The sequence below is a fragment of the Vanellus vanellus genome, assembly GCF_965231255.1.
Source record: "Vanellus vanellus genome assembly, chromosome: 2".
Taxonomy (NCBI): domain Eukaryota; kingdom Metazoa; phylum Chordata; class Aves; order Charadriiformes; family Charadriidae; genus Vanellus; species Vanellus vanellus.
This window is the reverse complement of record NC_138906.1, coordinates 43962830-43988544: the sequence shown is the minus strand read 5'-3', so window position 1 is coordinate 43988544 and position 25715 is coordinate 43962830. Positions and strand designations below refer to the sequence as shown.

Sequence of the window (25715 nt, the reverse complement as noted above, 5' to 3'; positions counted from 1 at the left end):
TATCCTTTATACAGAGCATTAGGTTTTGGAGGGAGGAGGAAAGATCTCTCTTCCGTGTTAACAACAAGGGAATTTTTCCAAAGTTGCACACATTTCAAGTTAGTGCCAACAATACCAAAATGGGCCCTTCTCGCAACTATACCAAAATCCGCAAACTACAAGGACTTATTTGGAAAAGTATGCTCGTCCCCTATAACACATGTCTGTAGACAGGCTAGAGCCCACCCGTGACCACACCAGATTACCTGGTGAGTTCACAGTTTTGCAACCATAAGGCCGGGACAGTATTTGACCCCCTCTCCCTGTCGATTACAGTAAAAAGAGCAATAGAAAATACATCAGTAGTGTAACAATGATGTTAAAAATACATACCAGTATATCCAGGCAGGCTGCTTTAAGTAGAGTTATCTGGTCTGCAATGGTCAAACTCGTAAAGCCTGGCAATCGCTTTGCAAATTCCACTATTTTAATAATGCACTTTGTTGCAAGTTCACTGAATTTGTCCCAAAGCCCGAGGTCCAGTCGAACCCGATGATCTGCGCTGGAGTTCTGGAAAGACAGACAGAAGGCACCATAAATCAACAACGTCCCTTTCAGTAAATGGTTTTCAAGGGAAAGAAACAACAACCGAGTCTTCCTTCCAGAAGTACTTTCTATTAACATTCCAGGCATTTTCTGCAGCTTGCTGTTGGGATGATGCTGGTTTTAAACTTGGATTAATCGCCTGAAAATTCCTTGGATATTTCTCTGTTACTTACGATTGCAGAGGCCATCTGTACAAGGAATACAAATGAACTTAAACATTTCCAAATGCCACTATCATTATTCTTCCTTGCCATTATATAATAAGTGCATTGAGAGAAACAATTTACAGTTGTACCCCAGAAAATATAAATGAACAGTGGAACAAGAATATCGGGTCCTCATCTGGAAAAAGCAGCACAATATTTGGAACATAGTTTCACATACTTAAGGTCTTAGCAAATTAGTTCTACTTAATTTATCTGCGCTGTGGCTCTGCAAGAGTTTTACAGCTTTCTCAAGCTACAGTCTCCCATGAATTAAAGAGCATTTCTTTAAACAACGTTAAGAGAAATACCACGTGCGCTGATGAATACTGTATGCTCATTTGATGGTGCATCCAACACATACCCTACTGTTTGAGGTGTTACAAGGACATTCCAGCTGCACCTTTCAGAGACTGTTTCTGTATAATATTCATGTATCTTCATCAAAAAAGTCCGTAATTTGCTAGGGTGAGTAGCAAATTTGTGTTAAGTTTGTGAATGAGATAATGTTTTCCATACATTCAGAATAACCATTTAACCCTTGAAAAAGTTTAACGTGTCAGCCAAGAACTGGCTGACTCAAAAGTTACTGGGATCTATTTGACAAAACATGAGGGCATGGAGGGACGTGGCGAGTTGCTGGAAACACCACCCAGCCATGATTCCTGTGGGGTGATGAGAAACGGGTAACGTCAGAGCTCTCAAATACCCGTGGCCCCTCTCCTCCTTCCCCAGCACGCAGCATATTCCCATTTTGCCAGCATTCCATCCAATGCGGCATGGGATGCAGCCAGCGTGATGGTCCCCCCTGCTATCTCATGAACCACCAGATTTAGTGGGCGTTGCAGCTGCCTTCAGCGTCTGGGAGATCTCCTCTTCACTGCAAGAGGAAGTTTACCTGTAGAAATATGCTGGTAATGAATATGCAAAAGGTGCTGAGCTGCAACCACAGAAAACCAAATGCAGAGTTTCTCTCTTCCATGTCTCATCTGAGCTTGTTGACTAACCAAGGAAGAGAGAGGCATCTCCAAACAAAAGGCCCACCCACTCCAGTTAGGTACCTAAAGCAGGTAAGGGAAAATCCCTTCACATGGCAGCTTTCTCCCCAGCCGATGTGATTAGCTGCCTCAGTCTTAGCTGGTTGAAGATAAAATATTAAACTAACTTTGAAATTAAAGCTAAATGAGAGGAGCCTCAACCTAAAAGTCTAACAGACACGGCCATCAAAAAGCATTCCGTTTACACAGATTGCACTTTCTCGGAGGAAGCATCTCTAGTGACTCTGCCACCATCGCTGCTGATGGTCAGGATGTCCAACTCCTTGGAAGGCTTTGAATTCATCAGCTTTCTTCGGTTCACAGGAAGGACACAGGGCCTGAAGAGGTCGATGAGGGGACGTTGGGTGAGCTCAGCTTGGCTGTGATGCTCTGTCACCCGCTCCCGCGGCTGCCTTCGCAAACACCACAACCATCACCAGTCACGACGGGGAAAGTCACGATGGGTCCCCAAGGGCACCAACAGCCCAACGTTCACCCTGATTTGCAACAGGGTGGGGATTCGAGCCAATAATATTTACACCAGACCCTTACTGCAAAAACTAAATGCTAACCATGCTGAACAGTTTGAAGGTGCATACGTGCTCCCCCCAGCTTCTCCTCTTTTTAAGGGATAAGAAATTATCTTCAGCATTTCTATTTGAATTTTTATTCTGGGAACTTCCTCAATTTGTTTTGGTTTTTTTTTTTAAATGACAGAAGAAAAGATAGGAGAAAACATCTTTATAATTTTAAACCTAAAGAATTGCCTTCAAAATGGTCCTAAACTAATGGGTTAACAGTCACTGTAATGCCCTTTGAAACATTTCTTTCGGCTACTGGAGTATGCATCCTTCAGATTTATTTTATTTCATCCTCAAGGACCTTGGTGAAATACAGTACATTGGAGGAAAAATAAGATCAAGATGTGCAGTCATTCAGGCTGTAATTAAATTTAATAGGCAGTTTATCCAGTTCATAGAAAGATGGCATAGCAGAGAGCTACACAAAGCAGAGCCTAAAGCAGGAAATCATTTTACAATAGGGTATCCATCTGGAAAAAAAGACGTTGCATGAAACCAGCAAGTGTGAACGAAATCTTCATCAGTATCATATGAGGTTACTTTATCATGCTGCAGTACCGGCAACGGGAAGTTTGACATGTCTTCTATTAAGAGTAATGCACGGCCGTCTTAACAAATGTAAATCTAACTCACTATTATGCAAACTGAAGAGAAGGGGCAGTTAATAAAATACAAAATAACCGGGTGTTTTATTACGCCGGGTGCCAGATTCCTCAGCGTTGGAGCTAATGTGGTTTACACATTAGCTTTGAGATGCTACAAATGGAAAGACTTTTAACATTTTATTTGGTAACGAATGTAGTGGCAAGCGTCACGGAAAATAGCTGGATTTTTAGCTGCATTTCTGAATATGTAAAACTTAAACTGACTCAATATCATTGTATAGGTTGAACAATAAAACACGGGGTTAATAAAATGCATGTTAGAAGCAGAAACTCTGATTAAATTTGCCTGGGGATCTCCTCTAACCATGCTGTGAAAAAGATGCAGACGCTATGAGTTTTGCTGAATATTTTACTGAAGCAGTTTTTTAGGTGTCTTTTCCAGGAGCAGCCTTGCATGTTTTTCAGGCCTCTGCACCAGTGCACATATGGTGGAACAATACTGTAATACACCCTAGTGGCATCTTTATCAGTGGAAAAGCCCAACCTTGCTATGAAATCCAATTAAACAGCCATTTTTGCCACATAAATTGATCCCATTTTTTCCATCATTTTTGTTTTTTCATTGCAGGCTGCTCTATCTCCACATTAATGATACGGGATGAGGTACTCGCAGAAACGTACACAGTAGCAGAATCCCTACTGTCTTTAAAATCCACTTTACAAATGAAACAAGGCTCACAGGGGCACTCTGCCCTAATCAGGAACACTTGCTGTGCCTCTTTAGTAAAAGCAGCAATGCACTCCAGCTCCCGCGAGCTCACTGAGGACCAGAGCACGTCTCTGCTCAGTCCCAGCACCAGGAGATATCTATATCTATATCTATATCTATATCTATATCTATATCTATATCTATATCTATATCTATATCTATATCTATATCTATATCTATATCTATATCTATATATTCCTCTGCAATGGCACAGAACAATAGCTGCATAACTTCTACGCCCAGCACTTACAAAGGACAATACGCCACTGAGATGCAAAACCTCTTTGGTTCCAACCAGCCAAAAGCAACGCAGGAGAACCCACAGCAAAGGTCCGCAGAGTCAAAATTATTTTCTGTTCTATCCTCCCTTTATCACGAGGCTGGATGTTACACAGCTGTAGACTTACAAATAATACCAGTCTCGAGGGACAAGCAGTATAGTTACACTCAATTATACTATAAAGTATGACATCTCCAGAGAAATTACGAAGGCACTCTCTCTTACCTGGATGACAGTAATAAAACAGATCTATTTATGATGGACTTTTGAAATCCATTACGTTTAAACAGCTTGCTGATTCTCATCATCGGCAGAACTATACTTGCCACTGCCCACCAAATGCAACTGTTAAGTCAAATGACCCAAGGAATTTAATACGACTGCTGTTCTCCCATTATTTTAAGTAGACTTTTATTAACTATGCAAAGTATGGTAATTATTACAGATAGGGACACTTTTTCTTTTTAAAGAGCAGATGGATATAAAAAAACATAATTGAAAATGCTTCACCAAAACCATTTTTGAACAGGTAAAAATACACAGTGGGGGGAAAAGAATCGCCATGTAACCTTTTCCCTCTGGGAAAATGCAAGGCTGCAGTGCTCAAGAGCAAGAAGAGCCAGATACGCAAGCCAAATGTCTGAACAGATTTTTTTTTTATGACTGTATCTCTGCGAGGTCTTTTTTACTCCACTCTCTTATACTTAAAATTCTTTGCTCTTTGTAGCAACAAACAAAATAACGTTTTAAATCAGTCTAGATCACGTAACCGAAGGCACACAGGGGCCGCGCTTACAGAACAGTTTCTTCTGTCCGCCGTCTCTATCAGTACGCAAGAGCAAAGCTCATGAAATTCAACTGAATCCGCATCGATTCAATACTCTCACTTCTCGCCTCTCGCTTACAGAATTAAATAAAAAACTCCAAGGTTACAAAAGCAATCTGTATGCTCCGCAGTGCGAGCGCGCCACGCTTCGTGACTGCTACCCTGCAGAACCAGGTATAAAAGCGGGACTGGTGGCAACCTTCTACCCGTACTAACTTGTTACCGTCAAGAAAAGTAGAGTGGCGCAGGGTTCTAGCTCCCCTTGGACTCAGCATTCAGAAAAAGGGCTGTGTGCTCCTTTTTTTGGACTTTTGGTCTCTATCTCAAGTGTCTCAAAAGGCAAGATTATTGCCTGAGCCCTGCTGTTTGACGGTGGTATTGTCTAACCACTGAAGCTGTGCTCCTCCCACCAGCACACACACCTTCCATCTCCCAGATCCACCTGGATCCTCCATCACTGCAGAAAGGCTTCTCCCCGGCTCCTGGGCTGACGGGCAGCTGGAGATGAAGACGACCCTTATTCCAGCCTCAACAGTACTCTGTCCCTTTTCCACAGCTGGGCAGAGACAGTGTTTATAAAAATGAGCTCTTAACACTGAATTCCTACCTAAAAATCTGGAGTGCTGGCCAGACCTTAGCTAGACAAGAGATTTAAATACTTTGCATTTCACACAGAGACTATTAGAATGCAGCAAGAAGACAGCATTTAAGCACCACTGCTATTAGTTTTGACACAGCTGTTGAAGGAAGCTGTATTGCTCTCAAAGATTCAAGGTAAGCCAAAAATAACTCTTTCAGTATAATTTTGTTATTGCAACTTGTATAATATCAAAGCATGACAAAGCAGCAGGGACTTCAGCCACGTGCAGCTCACTGCTGTGGACTTCCAACAGACCAACGATAAACCCAAGAAATCTCTTTCCCCAAGCTGTCCACTCTGGCCTGAGATACGAATGACCAATATCCAGCCTCAGAGAGAGCGTGGCCAGGTCATGGTTACCTGGCACCCATGGACAGACCAGATTCATCCGCTTATTACTTAGATCCAGGTGCTCTCAGTAAGGGCTCTGAAATTCCAACAGGGATATAACAAACACACTGTGGGGGTCAGCAGGAATCCAAGGATGAAGGCATCAGTGGTGGGTGTGATATGCAACAAGACCCTCTCCAATTTCATCCACTTGTATCATTTCAAGAGCTAAAATATTAATGATACTTAAGCATCCAATACATAATGCAAGCGAATAGGCACCCGGGTTTATCTTTCAACCCTCCAGGATCTTTGGCAATTACCAGGACGAAGAACCTGCAGCTGCAGTGCACTCTTCTAACTCAGAGGTAACACAAAAGTACGTCCCAACATGTTCACGTTGGGAGGCGCATGGAGAGATTATTCTGGGATAGCCAGGCTCATTTGCAAGGCAGCCTGTGAGCAATAAACTCTGGCACGCATACCAGCCTGGCTACGTGTCCCAGCTGCAGCCATACGATCACCTCTTCTACAAGGCATAAACTCACTGTCTTTGAACTGGGGAGTTATTTTTCGCACTTGTTCAGAAGCACTCTCACGTTTGCAGAAGTGTGAGAGCCTGTGTGGAAGATTCTATTCGCTCCAAGACGAAGACGTAACCACACATGCTGAGGGGAGCGGTGGAGGGCATTAACCCAGGAATTTCCTTGAAAAGACATGCTATGGATCCCACTGTCTCCAGCTTTGCCTTCGGTTATGTCACCAGCTGGCTGCTTTCGAGCTTCCAGCCTCGCACGCTGCACTGGTCCCCGGGGGTCTGCCCGTGCAGTATTTACCAGTCCGCCTACGCTGACTGTTTTGACTACATTTCACCCCAGCAAAGATAGCACCGCAGAAGCGTGCAGAGGACAGGCACCTTCCCCAGTGCTAACCATTTCGTGCGGGTCTCAAAATTAGAAGCGAAAAACGTTTGTGAAAATACTTTCAGCAACACGAAAAACATGCTTTTTTTCTAACATCGCATCGCATATGCTTCCTTTTCTTACACTTAAATACAAAGTCTTACACCTAGACCTAAGAGTTTCGAACGCTGCACTTTTAAAATAGATGAATATGCCATAAACAGCACCCTGCTTGCTAAAACAGCGAATGTTGATGCCACATAGGGATTTGCCCATATCACTCTCTGAGAAATTTAATGTTTGCTTCAGTAGCAGAGCATTTACTCAAAACAGAGAGCAATCCAGTGATGGAGGTATTTTACCTGGCCTCCTGGGCTTGGTCACAGCTCTCCAGCTGGGGAACCATGGAGGACAAGGACCCTGGAGGCAGGTGTCTCCTTGCCACAGCCATGCCGCTCCTGAACTCCCAGCCTCAGCAGCAAGGGCGCACACTAGACTACTCCAGGACCTACTGCACAACCCTGTGAAACAGCCAGTGCTGCTACAACCGACAGCAAGACCAGACCCAGCAAAGTCATTTCTCTACCAACAGGACTCTAAACAGTACCTAACAATTATTTTTAAGCACCTCTTTTATTACTGCACTTGCAAACTTGACTTTGAATTGTCTGTTCGAAATAAGTAAATATCACAGACTTTCCCTGTATTTAGCAACTTATATGTGTATAGAAAAATTATTTCCCCAAGTCATCCTCTGGAGAAATTCCTACAGTACTGAACCTTTTGAGAGGGAGACAATTTTTCATTTCTAAAAGCAGCAAACACTTTTGTGGTATTTTGGTGGACTAGAACAGGAATAAACTGCAAATGAGCATTTTGGAAACTGGTTTATATAGACATTTTGTATTTTCCTTGACCTTGGTAGCTTTGGGACTGTCTTCAGTAATCCAGCAGCATTTAAGAACTCTCTACACCTGCGAAGTCGTAATCTGCTGACGCACAAGCAGAGATCACGTCTTTGGAAGCCAACAAATTTCTAATGAATGATGGCATGTAATTAACTCATGGACTCCAAGCTTGTCTCTGGGCTGGATTAATCCTTCAGACAGTCTCTCGCAATACCGCTAAGTAATGCTTACAGTTAAGTGTATTTTCTCTTCTTCAGCATGTATTTGCATGCATACCTGCATTTTTTTAAGGCTACAGATGTGCAAGGAGTGTATCTTCTTCTGCACCTATCTAAAATGCCTCCAATGCAAAACTCACATCATCCAGGCATATCCAAAACATATGTGTCACCAACCATACTTACCGTAGTGTATTTTCCCAGCTGGCAGAGTGAAGGGAAGGTTTCCTGGTGAGCTTTTCGGATCTTCTCAGTGAGATCATCCAACTCTGCTGTCATTTCATAGTTTTCTGTGGACTCCTGCTTGGAAGGTTCCTTCTTCTTTTTGTTCCTGTCATTTCTGACAGCTATAGAAAAAGCAGAGACACAGATCACATGTGGTTATTCAGATCACCTCATGTTGCTCTTGCCACTCTACTTCAAAACACTGCAAAATGCTTTTATTTTAAACAAATTCTTTTAAGTGGAGACAAAAATGTTATATGCACGGAGAATACTAACACAATCTTAATTACTCAACAGTAAGAATTAAATTTAATGGGATAATGATGAAACCAAACTTCCATAGGCGCTTGCTGTGGACGTACCACCACACTCCCATAGTATGTACCTTCCAACAAATTCTACTGCAACTTCACATGCACTCTAAACGTCTCAGTAACTTTGTGGGGTGGAAATTTTTCACTGTATCATTACAGCTGCACATGGTGAATGGTGAAGTCCTCTGCAGTGATGCAGTTGGTATTTTATTGGATGTGAACAACGCTAAAGAAACACAGCAACTGTCCCTCTTTTTAAATTTCTCAGTATGGAAGATAACAAAACCTATACTAATACAAACTCCACCAAGCAAAAGTTATTTAAAGGGAAAGTTAAATTCGAAAACAGTAAATGAAAGAAGAAGAAAAACGTTAAACTCAAGATCTGAAGATCAAAGGGGAAGCACAAACACTTGAAAGAGTAAAAATGGCAGTGAAGCTATCTAAAGTTGCTTGCCATCTGCTCCTGCACTCAGATCAGCCTTCTACCTTCCCCCAGCCATGGGGGATTACTGGAAATATGCATTGTGAAGCACTCGTGCTGTAATTGATTTCCCACATACTTGTGTTTTGTAATAAAATATGACAGCTGCTCCATCACCATGCTACTCTTTGTTCTTTTAATGAAAATAGCTTAATTTTACAAAACGTGCCCAGGAGATAAGTCTATGTCCGCAGCATTGCCAGTACTTGTGAATTTTATCAAGAGGCTTGTTTTTAGCTAAAGCGACCGTCTTAAGCGTAACCAGATGCATAAGGCTTTACAACAAAGCCAAACAAAATCAATCCCTCTCCCCAAAGACTCTGTGTCAATATTAAACACCCCAAAGACTAAATGCTGCTGGACAAATAAAAAATAATCTTAACATTCACCCGTGTTCAAAACCTTATGATATTTAAATCAGGGCCCTTAATGCTGAGGGTGCAGCTTGTGGGCTGGACACATGTGAGGATGGGCAGAGTTTTTGGATGCCGAAGATCTGCCGATTCTCATTTCTACTGTCCCACCCCAGAAAGCGCATCTATCTGTGCCTGCAGCAGGAGGGAAGCACAGCAAAATGGGCAGATGCCCAGAGACACCTCTTTTCCCCTGGGGGTTCCCCAGGCCCATCTCCATGGCACCACATCTTCCGTGGTTGCTTCCTCCACACTTGTCAACCACAAATGGTCGCAAAGAGCAGACAAACACTGAATGTTTCAGGGAAAAGGGGTCTTGATCCAGCCTCACCTACAGCATCTGTTCAAGATATGTAACTTCTGAGAGAACATTAAGAGCGACATAGGAAAATGGTGGGGTGGGAAAGCAGCAGAGTCGGAGGCATCTACAGAAATAATGCAGTATGTGTAACAGAAAACAAGGGGTAGGTGGACTGAATATTGTTGCTCCTTTACAAGGCCATCAGGCACATACTCCATGTGACGAACGGCTCTGGTTTTCTCACTAAAGGTTTGACTTTGCAACTAAGAGAACTCTGACCCTGAACCAGCAGATATTTTAAAGATGAACTTGACTTTAACTGTGTGAACACACCGGCACTAAAGTTAATTATGTGCTTTGCTGGATCAGGGCTGGGATGCTGAGCACCTCACCGACTTAAAGCCTAACTTCAAACATCATCAGTGCTGGTGTCTGGAGTAATGCAGACTCAAAGGAGGCCGGGAAGGGTGGACTAAAAAGGTACCTTCTTGTGAAGGTTCAACACTATCAGCGTAGTCAGGTTTGGGGGAGGCGGGCTGGGGTTGGACCCCCTGCTTCCTTTTACTAATATTCCCCTAAAGACGATGCCCCAATGCGTTCGCTGGACCCCAGGGCAGAGTGCAAGTACGGTCTCTTGCGTTGAAAAAACATCCGGGACTGACACATACGTCTCAAGTGCTCCAAATTGCCACCGCACTTCAGAAGTAAATCCTAATCACCGCTGTACTTGGGAGATAAAAGAGCTCCTTAGAAAATTATGTAAACTCCTACACAACCGCAAAGAGCAATAAGCCTTTGTAATAAAGCCCCATTTACTTATAGCTCTACGAGCTGATTGACAAATTTGCCAAACAGGCAGCCCAAGCAACTACTTATCTCAATAGCTTTGAACTCCTCGTGGAAGACAAACACGTTATTTAGGCCAGGCTTCGGAGCAGCTGCCAAGAGCTCCCAGAGACCAGGAGATAACTCTGGCAGGAACTGTGCCACCATTCCCGTGCTACCCTGGCACAGCTCCCTCTGCAGCTGTACCTGAAGTCCCTTCCCCTCCAAAGGCCACCAGAGAAACAGCTGTTAGTCACCAAAATGACCCTGCTCTGTCCTCTTTCTTTTCAGGCACAAATCACTAAAGGGTAGGAAGGAGAGAATTAACATGTCCTGAAAACTAGGAACAGTTTTTGTTCACGGTTGCCTTTTTTCTACAATTCTGATAGCCTTTGTAGTAATGATAAAACCTGAATAACATTTATCTTCTTGCTTTATGTACATTTTTTATATTTCCTACACTCGTCTTTGCTAAGGCCACACCAGACACAGCAGTGTTTCTATATTCTCTGTAAGATAACACAATAAAGTCCTGTCATATAACACCCAGGTTCAAAAAATATAAAGAATTTCAGTAACGTTGAATTACTACGCAGATTCAGCTACAACTATAATTCAACGCCCCCCAAAAAAAGAGAGAAGAAGATTAAGACAACACTATGTTTGAAAGGGTTAAATAAAAACATATAAACACACACATTTAGCTAGTAAATTTAAAAGCCATCACTGCTCTTGGAATAGGAACTGTCATACTGCATGTGGGAAGGGTTTTGGATTACAGCTTATGCTTATATTACATAAATCACACCTTTTTGTATCTTGATCTTTACACGCATATGATCACATCAATCCCTGATGCAATTCCACTGCCTTTTAATGATGATATGCCGGTGATGAATCTGTGCCACAGTTAATGCTGCCGTAGAAAACTCAGGTTATGAATTTCATTACTTGTGCACTAAATTCTGACTCGATGGCTGCATTATTTAAGAGCTTCCGACAGGGGACAGTATGGAAGCTCTCTTGCCCTGCGAGAAATGTTGGAAGTTAAAAAACTAACAAAACAAACAGGGTGGTGGGGAAAGAGAATGAAAAAAGGTGTATCTTGGTACGTGAGGAAGCCACGTCTCGGTGCTGCTCGGATGGCTGAGCGACGCACGCCCACGCCTGAGCACGTCTGCTCCGATCCATCTTCCCGTGACAGCTTCCCTGTCCCCTTGACACACACGCCGGGACTTGCACTTCCACACCCAGAAACCTCCAGGCAGCTGCGGCGGGGTTCACAAGCTGGTGAAGGCACTTTCTGTTGCCTTAGCTTTCAGGACCGGCCCCCACCCTCAAACCTGATGGTAGAGGGGCTGAACATCACCTCTTGCCCCATCCAGCCTGTCCTCACCCCGGGGTTGCCACTGCTTTCCTTAGCCTCAGACACATTTTCCCTCTTCTGCTTGAAGCGATGGGTTGGGCACGAAAGCTGCAGGAGGGAAGGATGCGTTTTTCAAGAAAAGCAGGGCCTGCTGTAGATGAATCTAAGCATAGGAAAGACACAAACAGCTTCTCTCGGAGGACCCCGGCGCGCTCATTTAGCAACCACGCAGCAATTCTCCTGCTTGAGCGGGATCATTTCAAGCATGTTGTAATGCTGGGAATCGTCCAGTCTTAAACGTAAGCCCCTCAGGTCCACCAAACTTAGTCACCGCTTGGCCTGAGAAGAGTCTGGGATCCAGCCCAAGAGACTGAGGCAGCTTCTAGATAATCAGGTAAAATTATGGAATAGTGAGTGTCCGTTACTCCTCTTTGTCAAAGCTGGCACAAACCTGTCCAGCAGAGAAGCTCACAACACAGTATTTCCAATTACTTGCATAACCTTTGCTTCCCCAGATGCCCAGAAGGTAGTTAGACAGCACCTTTCATATATTATAATGATTTATCAGCTATAAATTCATGACTTGAAATGCTATCATTGCAGTTTTGCCTCTCGGAGATCCCCATGACCTTTGAAGAGCTCCGTGTACTAGTTAACCGGTTTTGTTCCTGCAGCAACAACTACTAGTGTTTCCAGTTAGTTTGCATTCCTGTAAAACCACACTTCTCTCGTCATTAAATATTTTGGAAGTTACTCGTTAAGCTAACAAATCTCAAAAGCACCATAAAGCACACAGAGCAAGTCCGTAATTGCACAGCGCTGGGCGCAAGGCAGGTTTTCAAAAGACTCCTTTTGTTTGTGAACACTGATGGGAAGAGAAATCGCAGGTGAGCTGAGGCAGGACCGCCGGCAGCCCTGCCAACTCTCCCCTCCGGGCAGAGGCTCGCTCTCCCGCACCTGGGGAAGCCATCCATCCCACCCCAACACCAGGCAGCCCGGGTTGCCCGACACGGCGGGCAAATGGTGCCACAGGCGGGCGGTGGGACCCATGCTCAGCGCTGCAGCCAAGGCTTCCAGCAGCACCCAGCCGCTCGCTAGGGTGGAAACCCTCAAGTCCTGCACAGCTCCTTTACACTTCAACTTCTCCAATTCTCCAATGTCTAATTCTGGCAGAAATCAGCAGCTGTGGACAATTTTGGTGAAATATGCAAAACGCTCACCTATTGCCGCTGCCAGGTTTGATCCATCAGGATAAATGCCCCGCACATACCACGCGTCACCCTTCTCCCCATCACTCTTCAACAAACTGTGCTCATGGTAATGAATGGCAGTCCGTAAGGACGTCTTTCACAACGATCACCTTGGAGAACCTCGGAACCAAGGGAGACTTAGAACCTCTGATGCTGCTGCTGCACCAGGCTCTCCGACCCCACGGACAAAGCCATCACCCAGCTGCACATCCCACCTGGCTCCCATGCCCGGGAGCTGGGGGAAGCAGGCACAGAGATGAGGGATCTCAAGGAGGTTGATTTTCCCAGCTCCAATGTAAGAAAAGGAACAAAATAACCACCTTGAAAGCAACACAATCATCAATTCAGAACGGCAAGGCTCCTGTTCAGGTTTTAACAGCAATGCAATCGCAAGCCAAACACAGCATTAAAATATGCAGAAGACCGGGTAGTTATAAATAGACTGGCTTTCCTACATCGCGATCTCCAGATGAAATAATGTTTTCTTTTAGGCAAAACTGCTCAGTCTTTAAAAAGAGCAGGAAACTATCCTAAAACAAATTCCCATGCCAAAACTGATCTTTGACATATGGAGAACGATTGGAGGCAAAGCACGTTTCAAATACAAAACTCTCGTTTCTAATGGACAAAGCCAATAACAAGTCCACAGTCATGTAAGGGGCTTCGAGTACAAAAGTGAAACACACTGAAAACTGCATATTTTGTAGCTGATTCAGAGAAATCAACCATGTCAGCTGTCAGGTACAATTGACACAAGAAAACATCTCGAATTAAGTGAGATAGTATCTCTCTACAGACACGTATCAAAATTAACAGGGAGCACAGAGAAACAACCATGGAAGAAATTTCATAAGCACCTGGCATGCTATCATTTTTCCCCAGGCACAGAGCGAGCACATTTATTACAGAATTCAAGCCCGCCCCTGGTTTCCTATTGAGAAATAATGTTCAGCCATGGCAAACACACCCTGACCAACGCTCCAGGAGCCTCAGACAACACCTCAAATCCAGAGGACGTCGTCCTGTCAGCTGCCTTCAGGTACACTGGCTCTTCCAGCCACTGGTGGTATTTTACCTTTTTTTTTTTTTTTTGACGAAGGTGAATCTGAACTCTGCCTTACAGCTTTGTATTATTCATTACATAATTGCTATGTTTTATTAGAAATATGATCTATTATAACCTTGAATATGGTAACTTAAATGACATTGAAAATTAGATTATTCTGATTATTAGAGAAGTGAGAAAGGTACTAAACATTTGTAAGGCTGATAATCAATCAGTGTATCCATCTGAGTGCAATAAAAATCAATCAGGAGCTAGTGCGTTTAAATCTAATTTTTTAAGCATGACATTTTCTTCTGAGTTTCTTTTTTAAATGTCACCCTTTTCTACAACAGTGATTGATTCTATCCCCAGGGACAGTTAACTCCAACTGTTTTATTCATTGCACTGAGCTCTTGTATCCACAGTCTTTTCTAAATATCAAATTAATGACAACAACAATATTTTCATCAAAACGTGAAATTCAGAAATACACATGCATGGAATCAAAACAGCAAGAAGCACAATAGTCCATTTAAATTGGTTCAAATACCAGGGACCCTTTAACTAGCAAGCAGTGTGTTTTAACACAGAAAATGGTGGGATTTTGTGCCCCTCCAGTTCTCCTCCACCCCCCACCCCCCCCGCCCCATAAAAGAGAAGCCCAAGGATTTGCTTGTTTAAAACATAATTCATTTAGAAATGTTTCAGTAGTGAACAATGAATCAATAGCTATAGGGAGTCCGTGAGTAATTACCTATGCCTCCAAAATAACCTTATTAGGCTATTGTACGTATAGGGGAGACCTTTGATACCTATAGCCTAAGGGCCTCTATTTTTCCATTCATGCACAGGGGATTTATATGGTTATATCCTATTATAATCGACGAAAGCAACACATCTCCCATTTATGTATGAGGATAACTGCAGGGTTAATATATCAAGAACTGAGTTATAAGAACAGGTTTCATTATATGAATGAAAGATACAAATGGATGCTCTACAGTTTTATTTAACTGGCCTGAAACTTGATCGGTGGTTTCAAGGATTCCATCGGCCTGAAAATTTTATTTTTTACATGAAATTTGGCACCTGATATTGTCACATCCCTGAAATACCAGTAGATGGAATGAGCAAAAAAGGAGTTTCTAGTCTCTTGAAGAAAAACAATGCTAACTGAATTCAGATGTAGGACAAAAATTGGCAAACCAATGCAGAACAACAGGCTGAGAAAAATACCCCTTGAAGACAGCTGAAAGGTATAATTTGGTATTTTAAATTTATTTAAATTATTATTTTTGTTAGTTCACTTTACTATCATTTAAGATATTTTTTTTTCTCTTTTTGACTTTAAGATGTCCAGAAGGAAACCCAACAGCTATCACACTTTGGATATCTAGAACTGCCAATCCAAGACCTGAAACCACAGCTGAAGGAAAAGAACCTCGTTCTAAAGGCAGATTTGGCTTGAATGCTGCAGAAGGCTCCATAAAGTGCTTCAGCAGGGAAAACAAACAAACAAACAAACAAACAAACCAAAGCCCACAAACTGTTTCCAGGTCTATGAATATACCACTAATGCCTACCTTTGTATTGACTATAGTATTTCAGGATTGGTTCAAGTTCTGTAGAACACGGCAAACACAGTAACAACTGTCCAAAGAATAAAAATCAGACTTCAGAAATAGAAATGAACCCCCCCCCCCCCCCCTAAAACAGGTCCTAAGAACAAATGAGAAATTAAGAAGTTGCAAAAACAGAAAGAAGACAAACAAGGGGCACAAAACTAGAAGAAAATGTGTTTTCCAGCAAGCGAGTGTGGGCGGGCAGAAGAGACGGTAAGTGGCGCAGCTGGGGCAGAGCCAGGATATACAGGGACCAGAATCTGCACCGGAGGCTGAACCGAAAGCAGACTCCTTGGTCTCCCTTACCATCTCCCTACACATTGCAATCAAAGTAGGCAGAGAGACGCGATTATACGTTTAATGATAAACTGTTTTAATAGCGTTTGCCCTGCGATTTCCATTTTCAAAGTGCTTTAATATCATCAACTAATTGCTAGTCTGAAATAGGATAATCCACACACTCTTAGCAGCTGATGCTTAAAGAGCTACTGAAGGTTGTTAGCATTAACAATTGCAGGCAGAATAAATCACTAATATTTCCCATAAAGGCCCACCAACACATCTGCAATGGAAACAGCCTAGCCATACCCATTGACTAAGACAGAATTTACTCGCTGATACGTTTCCATCTGTATTTCACATAGGCATCACCTCAAGTTACTTAATACAGCCAGAAATTCCCATCTGTGAGATGGAGCGTCTCCACAGGCAGGTCCCACATTGTCTGTGTGCATCCTGTGCTGCTGTTGAATTAAGCTACACATCTGTCATTCCCTCCTCACTCATGCCCCGCCACATCTCTCTATATATACCCTGTGAAATCGATCACTTCCTCACTCTAAATGTAAGAACTGCAATTTTTATTAAGATCTACCACGCCACCTGCAACAGGTTTTGCAGAGTAATAGCATCACCCGGTGGATATTGCCAGTCGTCCCTTTTCCTGCTCAGTGCAGGAATGGGAAGGAGCTTCGGGAATCAATCACTCCATCCTGGGAGGTTTCCCAGACTCAGAGGGCTTCTGCGGGTAACCCACTGCCCAGTGCCAGCCTAAGGCAGAATCCCCGAGAAACTAAAACGCTCAGGGAAACGAAGTATTGTGCTTACTGTATGCCGTTTCGGCTGCCGAAATCCCAGTGGATTTACTAGTAGCTTCTGTGGCAGTCTGGATAAATTTCTGCATACAGCTGGTTAAACTGAAATACTCTAGGGAACTGGAGGACGGCTTTTCTGGAATTGCAGTGTCTTAACACATTAACTAAAAATACACAAGACCACAAACACAATGTGATTATTCTTTCTCTTCCTTACAGCTGAAGTGACCAAGTCCACGTACTGCAGCTGAAAAACACTTCTAAATACTCAGCCTGAAATTAAATTTCTATTAAGCTATAGCGCGTTTGTTTTACCACAGGCTGGGTAAAGAAAAAATCCCTAAATTTCAAACTCTGAACTTTCAGTCAGAAGTCACTAAGAGACCATTAAACCTGTCTCATCTGATTTCAGCTGTTCAAGTGCCCTTTCGAGCTACCTTCTCAAAGCAACTGCCCTTTTGAGCTACAATCTCGAAGCCTGGTACACTAACTCTATGGATAAACGATTAAAGGTAAAAATATCCCGAACCCGACCTTTCTGTCCAGGGTCACCAAAAGGTAAATCAGTCTACTCATCTACAGATATTACATTAATTTCTCTTAGGAGACAGTCACGGTAGTACGATGCCTCACTACTGGGAGAAGCTGGGGTTATCCAAAGCCATCAATTCAATTTGTTGGGCATTATCCAGGACCACTGGTGGCCAGGGAAGCACACGGCTGTAAACTAAGATGAGACACGGCGATCTATTCCTGCCTGCTGCCCAGCCTGACTGTAGCACTTCGTTGACTTCAACCTGCTGCAGCTATTTTATTTCTCACCCTAACATGCACAGAGGAGAAGAACATGACTTGCTTTTTACTTACCTGGAAAGCTACCTACCATGACAAATTGCAACCTCTTTCCTGACAGCACCATTAACAGACTCCTTCAACAGAACAACTTTCCATAATAAGCACATTCATTCAATGCAATGAATGAGTCTCAGCTATGGGACAAATCTAGGCTTTCTCATTATGTATGATAGAACAAGAATTTACGGGACAGCAAATGGAAAGGCTACAATTCTGTCAGGGGAGAAAAAACAGGAGGTGAGCTGGAAGACCCCTTCCTTCTGCGCGCACAGGGCCACTCAGCTGCCAGAGCGATGGTTCCCCAGAAGGAAGTGCAGAAGATCGGGAGCAACACCAAGACGGCACACCACCTGCACTTCTCCCTTTTTTTACATCTGGTTTCGTGCCGTGAACGCAGTCTGGCTTTCCCCAAAGAGGGTTCAATCCTACGTTATTTACCAGAATTCAAAATAACAGCCCCAACTTATCCCCACTGCTGTTTTTGTCTTGCAGTGGTGCTGCTCCATCGGTCGCAGCAGAGTCTTATTAGTGTAAAACTACAGTAGCGTAGTAGGAGATCAGGTCTAATATCTGTATCTGCAGATGGATAACACCGCATTCGTATCTAAGTTTCATTTCTTTGTTTTGCCCCTAAGGCTAAATTTCACATTTGTACCTCCTGGTGCCTTGTGCAATTGTGTAAAGGTGCATCCGGCGAGCGAGCTGCCAACTGACAACACATCTGAAGAGGCTTGCGTGCGCGGTGTACTTCGTCAAGCACGAAGAACACATTGCCTCCCCTAACTGTAAATTGAGCTCATGAAGGCGGAGGAACAGTTGTTCCTGGCGCACTTTAAGGAAGGGAGCCGTAGTCTTGAATCGCAGCGTTAGCCCGCGTTACAGCCTCGGCAGCTTGCAGCCCTGGCCTCCCACCAGGCCAGGGATAATAAAAAGCAAAGAAAGAGCTCAGCTGCTGTTTACCTATTCCTCTGAAACTAACGTGGAAACCACACCATTATGAACTTACACAAATTCCTTCCTAAGGACAAAGGCTTGTCGGTACTCCTACTACTAAAATAAACAAAACGAAACAAAAAAATAAGATCAGGAGGTTATTTCCAGCTCTCGAGGTGCCAGGGTTGGCTCCCGAAGCAGCGGGCAGAGGGGACACAGAGTGTGTGGCTCCCCAGTTGTGCTCAACCGCCTGGCCCAGGTTCTGCTCCCGGCTGCAGCTGTCACTGAATGACCTGTTCCACCAGAAGAGGCAGCCCAGGAGCAAGAGAAGGGAAGAACTGTGTTACTTTACCAGGTGGACCTAAAAGCACCAGAAGATAGGCCAAAAAATTTACTGTTTAAGCCTCACATTTATGTGCGGTCCAATGCAGCTGGTGGGCACGCATTGGCATCTGCCGGTGGGCTTGGTCTGCAGCTGGGTCCGATTTTTTAATTGTGCCTGTCATTTAAATTGTTTTTGCCGCAATATTAAAAGAATGGTTTTATCAAATGGCAAAATAACATGCTTAAACAATACTATTGCATCTGACTGCATTTCTGCATTTTAGTCTGGTGTTTGCTACCTCACCCTTCCCAAAAGCTGAGCAATCAGAATAAATAGTCTGCAAATTTGTTGTTGGGGTGGGTTACAACTTTGTGTTTTTTTTTTTAAAGAATACTTTTTTTTTTTTTTTTTTTTTCACAAACTGTAACCTCAGGATAAAGAAAGGAGTGAGGTCAGGGGACTTCTTTTTCTTTCCATTCACAGGATTTCGGGAAGGCCAAGCCAAGCAAGCCAGCAGGCTCTGGGAGTGCTGGGGTGGCAATGCCACGGGATTCCCGTAAAAGCCCCACTGAAGCTGGCAGCTGACACAGGTAAACAATCTTATTCACTTTATTATCTCACTGCCCACCTCGAAACGCTACACCGGTGAGCTCAGACATCTGAAGTGCCTCTGACTCTCAGGTTTTCCTTCAGGCAGGACAGCCCTTTCCGCCCATGCACGGCGTAAGTCGGCGCCGAGCCCCAGCGGGGCTGAACCTGCAGCAGCCGAAGCCGGGGCTCGCACCCGGGATCTCTGCGGCGGGGATAACAGCAGGCTTTAACGTGACTCTTCAAAGCAAAAAATGTGTCTGGGAGACAAAGGCTATTGCTTGTATGTTTAATAAACACTGCTCCATCCATAATTCACATGCCGAAATACTGTTTTTCATCTGTTAATGCAGGCTCTCTGGACATCTGTACTCCTGCTTTATGTAGCGGCAGAAGCATCGCGGCATTACGGGGTCGAATTCCCTTAACACACCTGCAGCAACCTCAGCTGTTTCAGCACTCGCGTTATGACATGAATCACTCCACAAGCCTGCACCTAATTATCAGACTGTCTATTTTGATATATTTTATCTTTTATGTACAATGCCAAAGAAGTTCTTTAAAATATGTTCCAACTACTCTTTCATTTTTAAAAAAATAATAATCGCTTTCTTGTCTGGGACTTAAGTTCTGAGTAAGCAGGAGTAAGTGGACCAGATTATTTAAAAATAAGGCGTGCTAGTAATTACAGGACTAGCTTAAAGAGCTTAATTCTGCCAGACAGGGTCAAGCAGCACCAAATCCTGATTCCTCCATAAGATCTTTTAAATATCCCCAGTAAAGCTAGCACATAACCTTTTTACATGAAGTGCTTTCAAAGTACACCAGACCAGCATGATGTAGTGATCATACAAGAAGCAAAGCAGACAGACACTTGTTTCCAGGAAGAGGCAAGATACTAAAAAAAGCAGCCTTTTTATTGTTGATTTGAAATCAAAGTGATTACTGAGGCCTCTGCAACTTCCAGCGCAAGACTTACTGCACACAAGGGAGTTCATTCTGAGAAGGCAAACAGGCAGCAGGTCACCACAGAGTTAACTCAATAAAATAATAATTTCTACTTGGATAAACTGACCTAGTTTTCCCAGACTTCCCTGTGAAAACAAAGGATGCAACTTGGACGTGAGATGACGCCTGAAAAGGAAGCCAAGGGCTGGGGCAAGGCATCTGAATCCAACACACAGCTGGCCCTTACCTAAATGAGGGTGGTGGTCCTCAGTTGACATTACAAACTACTACCCAGCATAGGATTAACTGGCATTACTAGTGGTTTCTACCCCCATCTTATCGCACTGATGCTGATGAGAAATCTTTCAAGTCCTTCAACAGGACCGGGCCCCTGAACTCATCATACACAGGTTCAGTACCTCCTTCCAGCTACAATGGTCTTCTCCAAGACAGTGGCAAGTGTGTGATGGAAGACACACTTACAGAAGGCTTTTTATGAGGTCCTCAGGACATTGTTCCTGGGCTACAACCGCCATGGGAAGCACTGGATGAAAACTCAGATTTCCAAAAGCAGAGCTTTATGCAGTTCCCGAAAGAGCCGATGAACATCCACCTCCCTGACCAGCTGCAGGACTGCCCCACAGCCCCAGGCCGTGCAGCAGACATGGCACACACAAGCCTGCCAGGGCCTTGGACACACAATGTGGAGGGCAGGAACCGACAAGAATCCCTCCCGGCCACCCTCGTAACTCATCCCGAGGTCATGCAAATCTGAACACAACACGATGCTGACAACTCTGCATTTTGGGATTCAACCTAGTGTTATTTTTCAGTGAAGCTCTGTTGTGCTGGAACATCTCTAACCAGCTCAAGTTAAACAATTTGCCCAGAGAAAATGTTCAATGAACGGGAAACATAAAAGTATGCACAGAAAGAGGCCTGACTCCCCCTCTGTTCTAATCCATCACACAGCATTAGAGATTAAATACTCATTAAAAATATATATAATAAACTGTTAAGACAGGGTATCTAGTGATTCCTCTTAATTGCCTTATTCTTCCCACATCCTGATTTCCAGAGAATATTTTAAAATATTCCTCCTCCGTTATTGCAAGGCCCATTAGGCACAGGGTCATCCCCCACCTTGTCCCCCCCAGCCACGAAAGAAGACCCCAAAACACATGGGGCTTGATAGCATACCCTGTGGGAGGCAGCTGATGTGTCGGTATGGTTTTATATATGTTCACGCCTTGCCATGCTTAAAATTCTAGTAGAAAAAATGTTCCTAATAAACATGTGAATAGCTGTAACTGACTTAGAAAACAACTGGAAAAGTCGCCAAGAAAAGGCTTTGGCGTTCTCTTTTGGACATGCAGGATTTAAGCCTTCTGCAGAATTAAAGGAACAAAATATTTCTTCTTACGTGTACTTTTTAACTCTGTTATGGGAGAGGGTTGAACACAACATGGTTTCTTTAACTTATTAACAACTATCTTCTTGCCTTCGTTTGTTCTATTATTCTCACTCTTTTCAGCTGAAAACTATTTTCTGGATGTTTGGATTTCAGAGCAGTGTTCACCTGAAGAGGCATCCCAGAGAGAAAAAAAGAAGTATGCATTGAGCTTCTCTTACAAACTATAGAAAGGGACAAATCAAGTGCCCTTCTTGTAGAAGGAGGCTGTCAAAAGGCTCTTACAAACTAGCAGTTCTCCATGTCACTTGTTACAGGAATCTGGACCGTACGGGTTTGATCCCTGAGCTCCTCAATGGGATAACCAGGCGGCGTGGCACTGTACAACATACGGACTCCGAGACCAAAAACACACTGAGCTCTGGATTTCCACATCCATCATTATGAGACATCTAATTTGAAACACAAGAGCCCCAGCTTACTCCCTGCCCAACAGAGGCAGACCAGTATCGCCAGAGAGTAACTCAAGCTTCACTAACTCTAATGCTCCATCTTCCAGTATCAATGATTCTTCTGTATCAGAAAAAACCTCACCGTAACAAAATTTCAGAAGTGAAATTTCAAGTGGCTCTTCCCCACAGTCTCTCCAACAGAATCAAAATAAATCAAGCCATGGTTCACCCATAGGAAGTGCTATGGCAAGCAAAACCAGGGGAAGACAGTCCTTGTATGTAAGGAGCTGCTCACACAGCTACGGTGCAGTAAGGGATGCTGAACACGCAAGGTGCAGCAGCTCATCACATAAGGACGTTCATTTACTGCTGATTTGTCTTCCTGGGCTGATGCCTCTAGGTTACAAAATGGCTAAAAGCCGTGCAATGCCAACTTCAGTCTTCTTCAGATATAGAAAAAACTCTCATGCATTAGGTAAAATAAACATCTTATACTTAATTTTTAAAATGGTAAAAAATAAATTTCAGTCTTTACTCTGCCATGGGGACGTCCTCTAAAAGTACACAACATATGAAAGCAAGTAAATGTACTATGCTTCATAAGAGCACACATAACTTGTGGATTCTTTGAAAAGTAATACTACTCCCCATAAACTTCTGCAATTCCTGGTAATTTCCATTTTTTCCACCTCTCTTACATTGTGTTACTGTTTCCATAATGCAAACTGTAATCGGCTAGTTGGGAGTTAAAACAAAAACAAAGAAACCAGAACTTTTTGTCAGGAGAGACGGGAAGAAGCAAAGGATTTGCAGCAGCACCCATTCCACCAGGGCTGACCGACAGCGGGAAACCTGCTAATGATGGAAATAGGAGGAGACAGAGCAGGTGAAAACAGTATCTCTGGATCGAACGATGAGTCAAGGACTGATGACCTCTCCCGCTCCTTCAACCGGGCGGTGATGTCTTCACCAAAACTATCTGTTGCTGCCAAGGGAGTAAAGCACATCTCCCTGCCAGAGAGGCAGTAACCTGGCACCCCTCAGCCATTTGATGAATTGCATGTGTGCCCACTGCTAAAGCAGAGCGTGCGGTGATGCCTGCAGCATCTTTAAAAAGCTTTCCCTTATCTTCCAATATCATTCAATTTAGTATTTCTGTTTGTGATGTTCTAATCCACTCTCACTGCTAAGTTCTCCTATTTAATTGAATGAAAAAATTCTTTTCAGGCTCTCAAGTTGTATGGTGAAGAGTTCCCCAGGTTTAAATACACCAAGTTCTTCCTCCAAGAAAACAGTGACGGTGGAGCATCGACCTACTTAACATGGGAAAAAACAATCCCAAATGCAAAATGCATGACGCTATCTGCTGGTAATCCCTCTTCCCACAAGTTTAAAGATTAGAAATGTTTAAAAATATAATGCATTGAAAACGATACAGATGTAATACGCTTTGTTAGTCTGTCATTTTAAATGGTTTGTAAAGTCCTCCCTCAAGAGGACTGGACTTAAATCATTCATTAACTTGAAGCCGATTGCTTTGTCCTGGAAAGGGGGAAGAACATGGATTTCTCAGATGTAACCCAATTTCCTAACAGAAACAAAAACAACCTGATGAAATTCCGTTACCAAAACCATCTATCATAGCCCAAAGCAGAAGCGTAAATAAATTAATTACAAAACGAGCTCTGTCAGCAAAATCTAACTTTATGTGGAGTTTTTAAATTAACATTTCACTGGCTTAAAAGTTTAAAAAAAGAAAGAAAGAAAGAAAAGTAGGTCAGCATGTTTCCCCAGCATGTCTTTCTGACTCCATTAAAACTGTCTGTCAGATGACTAACCATGCCTGTAATCCAACTAAAAGCATGTTTGCTTTCTGTTGCACTTTTTGCCAGGGGAAAGGAAGAATTCCACTTAGCTTTAGCTCTGAAATTCAGGTAAAACCCTCCAAAAGTCAGATAATTTCCTCACATTTACTTACCAAATCCGTTTATATCGACAATAAGCAACTGGTTACAGGTGCACGGCACTGAGAAATGATCCCGTAGCTGATTAAATGCTTATCAGCCACAGGCACCGCCTGTAGGGCTTTAAGCTACAACTTGTTAAAGTCAGTTGCAGAGCTGCCTTCCGATTGACAGACTTTTCCTAAGACCTAGATTTAAAAATGTAAGAGCTTTCACAAACATGCAAGCATCCGAACAAGAACTGAAATAAGGTGAGTGGGGGCACAACCACTTCTGTTCACTTTGGGTCAAAGGAAATTAAAAATCATGACGCCCTACGATCTTTCTTTTTCCTTTTTTTGCTATTAACTGCAGAGCGTTACTTCAGTTAGGATAGAAAGGGTGTTATTTCAACTGTTCGTATGCCATCTAACTTTAAAAAATCCTGTACACTTTCCACGCAAGAGCTGAAGAACTGGAGATTAACTGTTCTGATGTATTTTAAATTGAGCATGTGATACCAAGTCAAACCGAAAACAAATCGCGGCTATTTTTAGAGCAGAGTCCGAGGGCCAGCATCCCAGCAGGAGGAGCTGCAACGTGTCAGCCGGCTTATCACAGGCACGGCAATGGAAAACTCCCTCTGCTATAACAATTCATACAGCGGATGAAAGCAAGCCGTAAGGGCCTGACAGCAGCAGAGGGAAATCCGTGGCCTCATCTACTTATGTAGAGATCTTCCTAAACTGTCTTTGAGAGCTTACTGGTTTCCGAGCGCCTGCTTTTTATCTTCCACGCCATCGGCACAGGAGTTGCTCTCCACAGAGGGGCCAGCATGGGCTTTGCTTCTTTGCCTTCTGCAGAGGCACCTGTCCTACCCAAGACCATCTCCAGTAAAGTGATCACCAGGAAAACAAAGAAGTAATTTTGCTGATATAAACCATCGGGAAGATGTACGCACTCTCACGTATGTTTCTTCTAAGGGGCAGGACCAAATATGCGTCTCCTCTGGTACTGAGTCCTTCAGGCACATTCGGGTTGCTGCAGTTCAGACTTCCCAGAACTCTTGGGAACAATTTACTGCATTTCTCACGAACCTTGGCTACTGTAGATAACATTTTCAGGTTGGCCTGACAACCAAATAAGCCATGTTTAGCTCCGAGGCCCAGGACATTGGCAATTTGCTCGTTCCCAGACTGATATTTATCTCATCGACATGTCTCCATCCTTCAGATTCAACATCCCCAAATTAAAAAAGCATTCAAAGGGAGAAAAAAAGATAGCAGAGAAACCACAAGGTGCCAGTATAGAAAGCGCAATCCACATGGCGCAATCGCAATTAGGAGAAAGAGAGGCATCAAAGATGCCCCGTGCCCCCGAACAAGAAAATGATCCGAATGAGGAATACGAAGCAGTGAACTGAGTGCATAAAGGAAG

General features: G+C 43.4%; 1 protein-coding gene across 1 annotated transcript in view; it reads right to left on the bottom strand.

The window, feature by feature from the left end:
• The window catches only part of RARB (retinoic acid receptor beta), a 92686-nt gene that overhangs the window by 12398 nt on the left and 54573 nt on the right, over positions 1-25715 (bottom strand). Inside the window, exons 4-5 of the mRNA XM_082499309.1 lie at positions 8071-8231; positions 373-549 (exon numbers count right to left, since the gene is read on the bottom strand). Coding sequence (XP_082355435.1) covers positions 373-549; positions 8071-8231 — 338 coding nt within the window. The remainder of the gene's footprint in view (positions 1-372; positions 550-8070; positions 8232-25715) is intronic.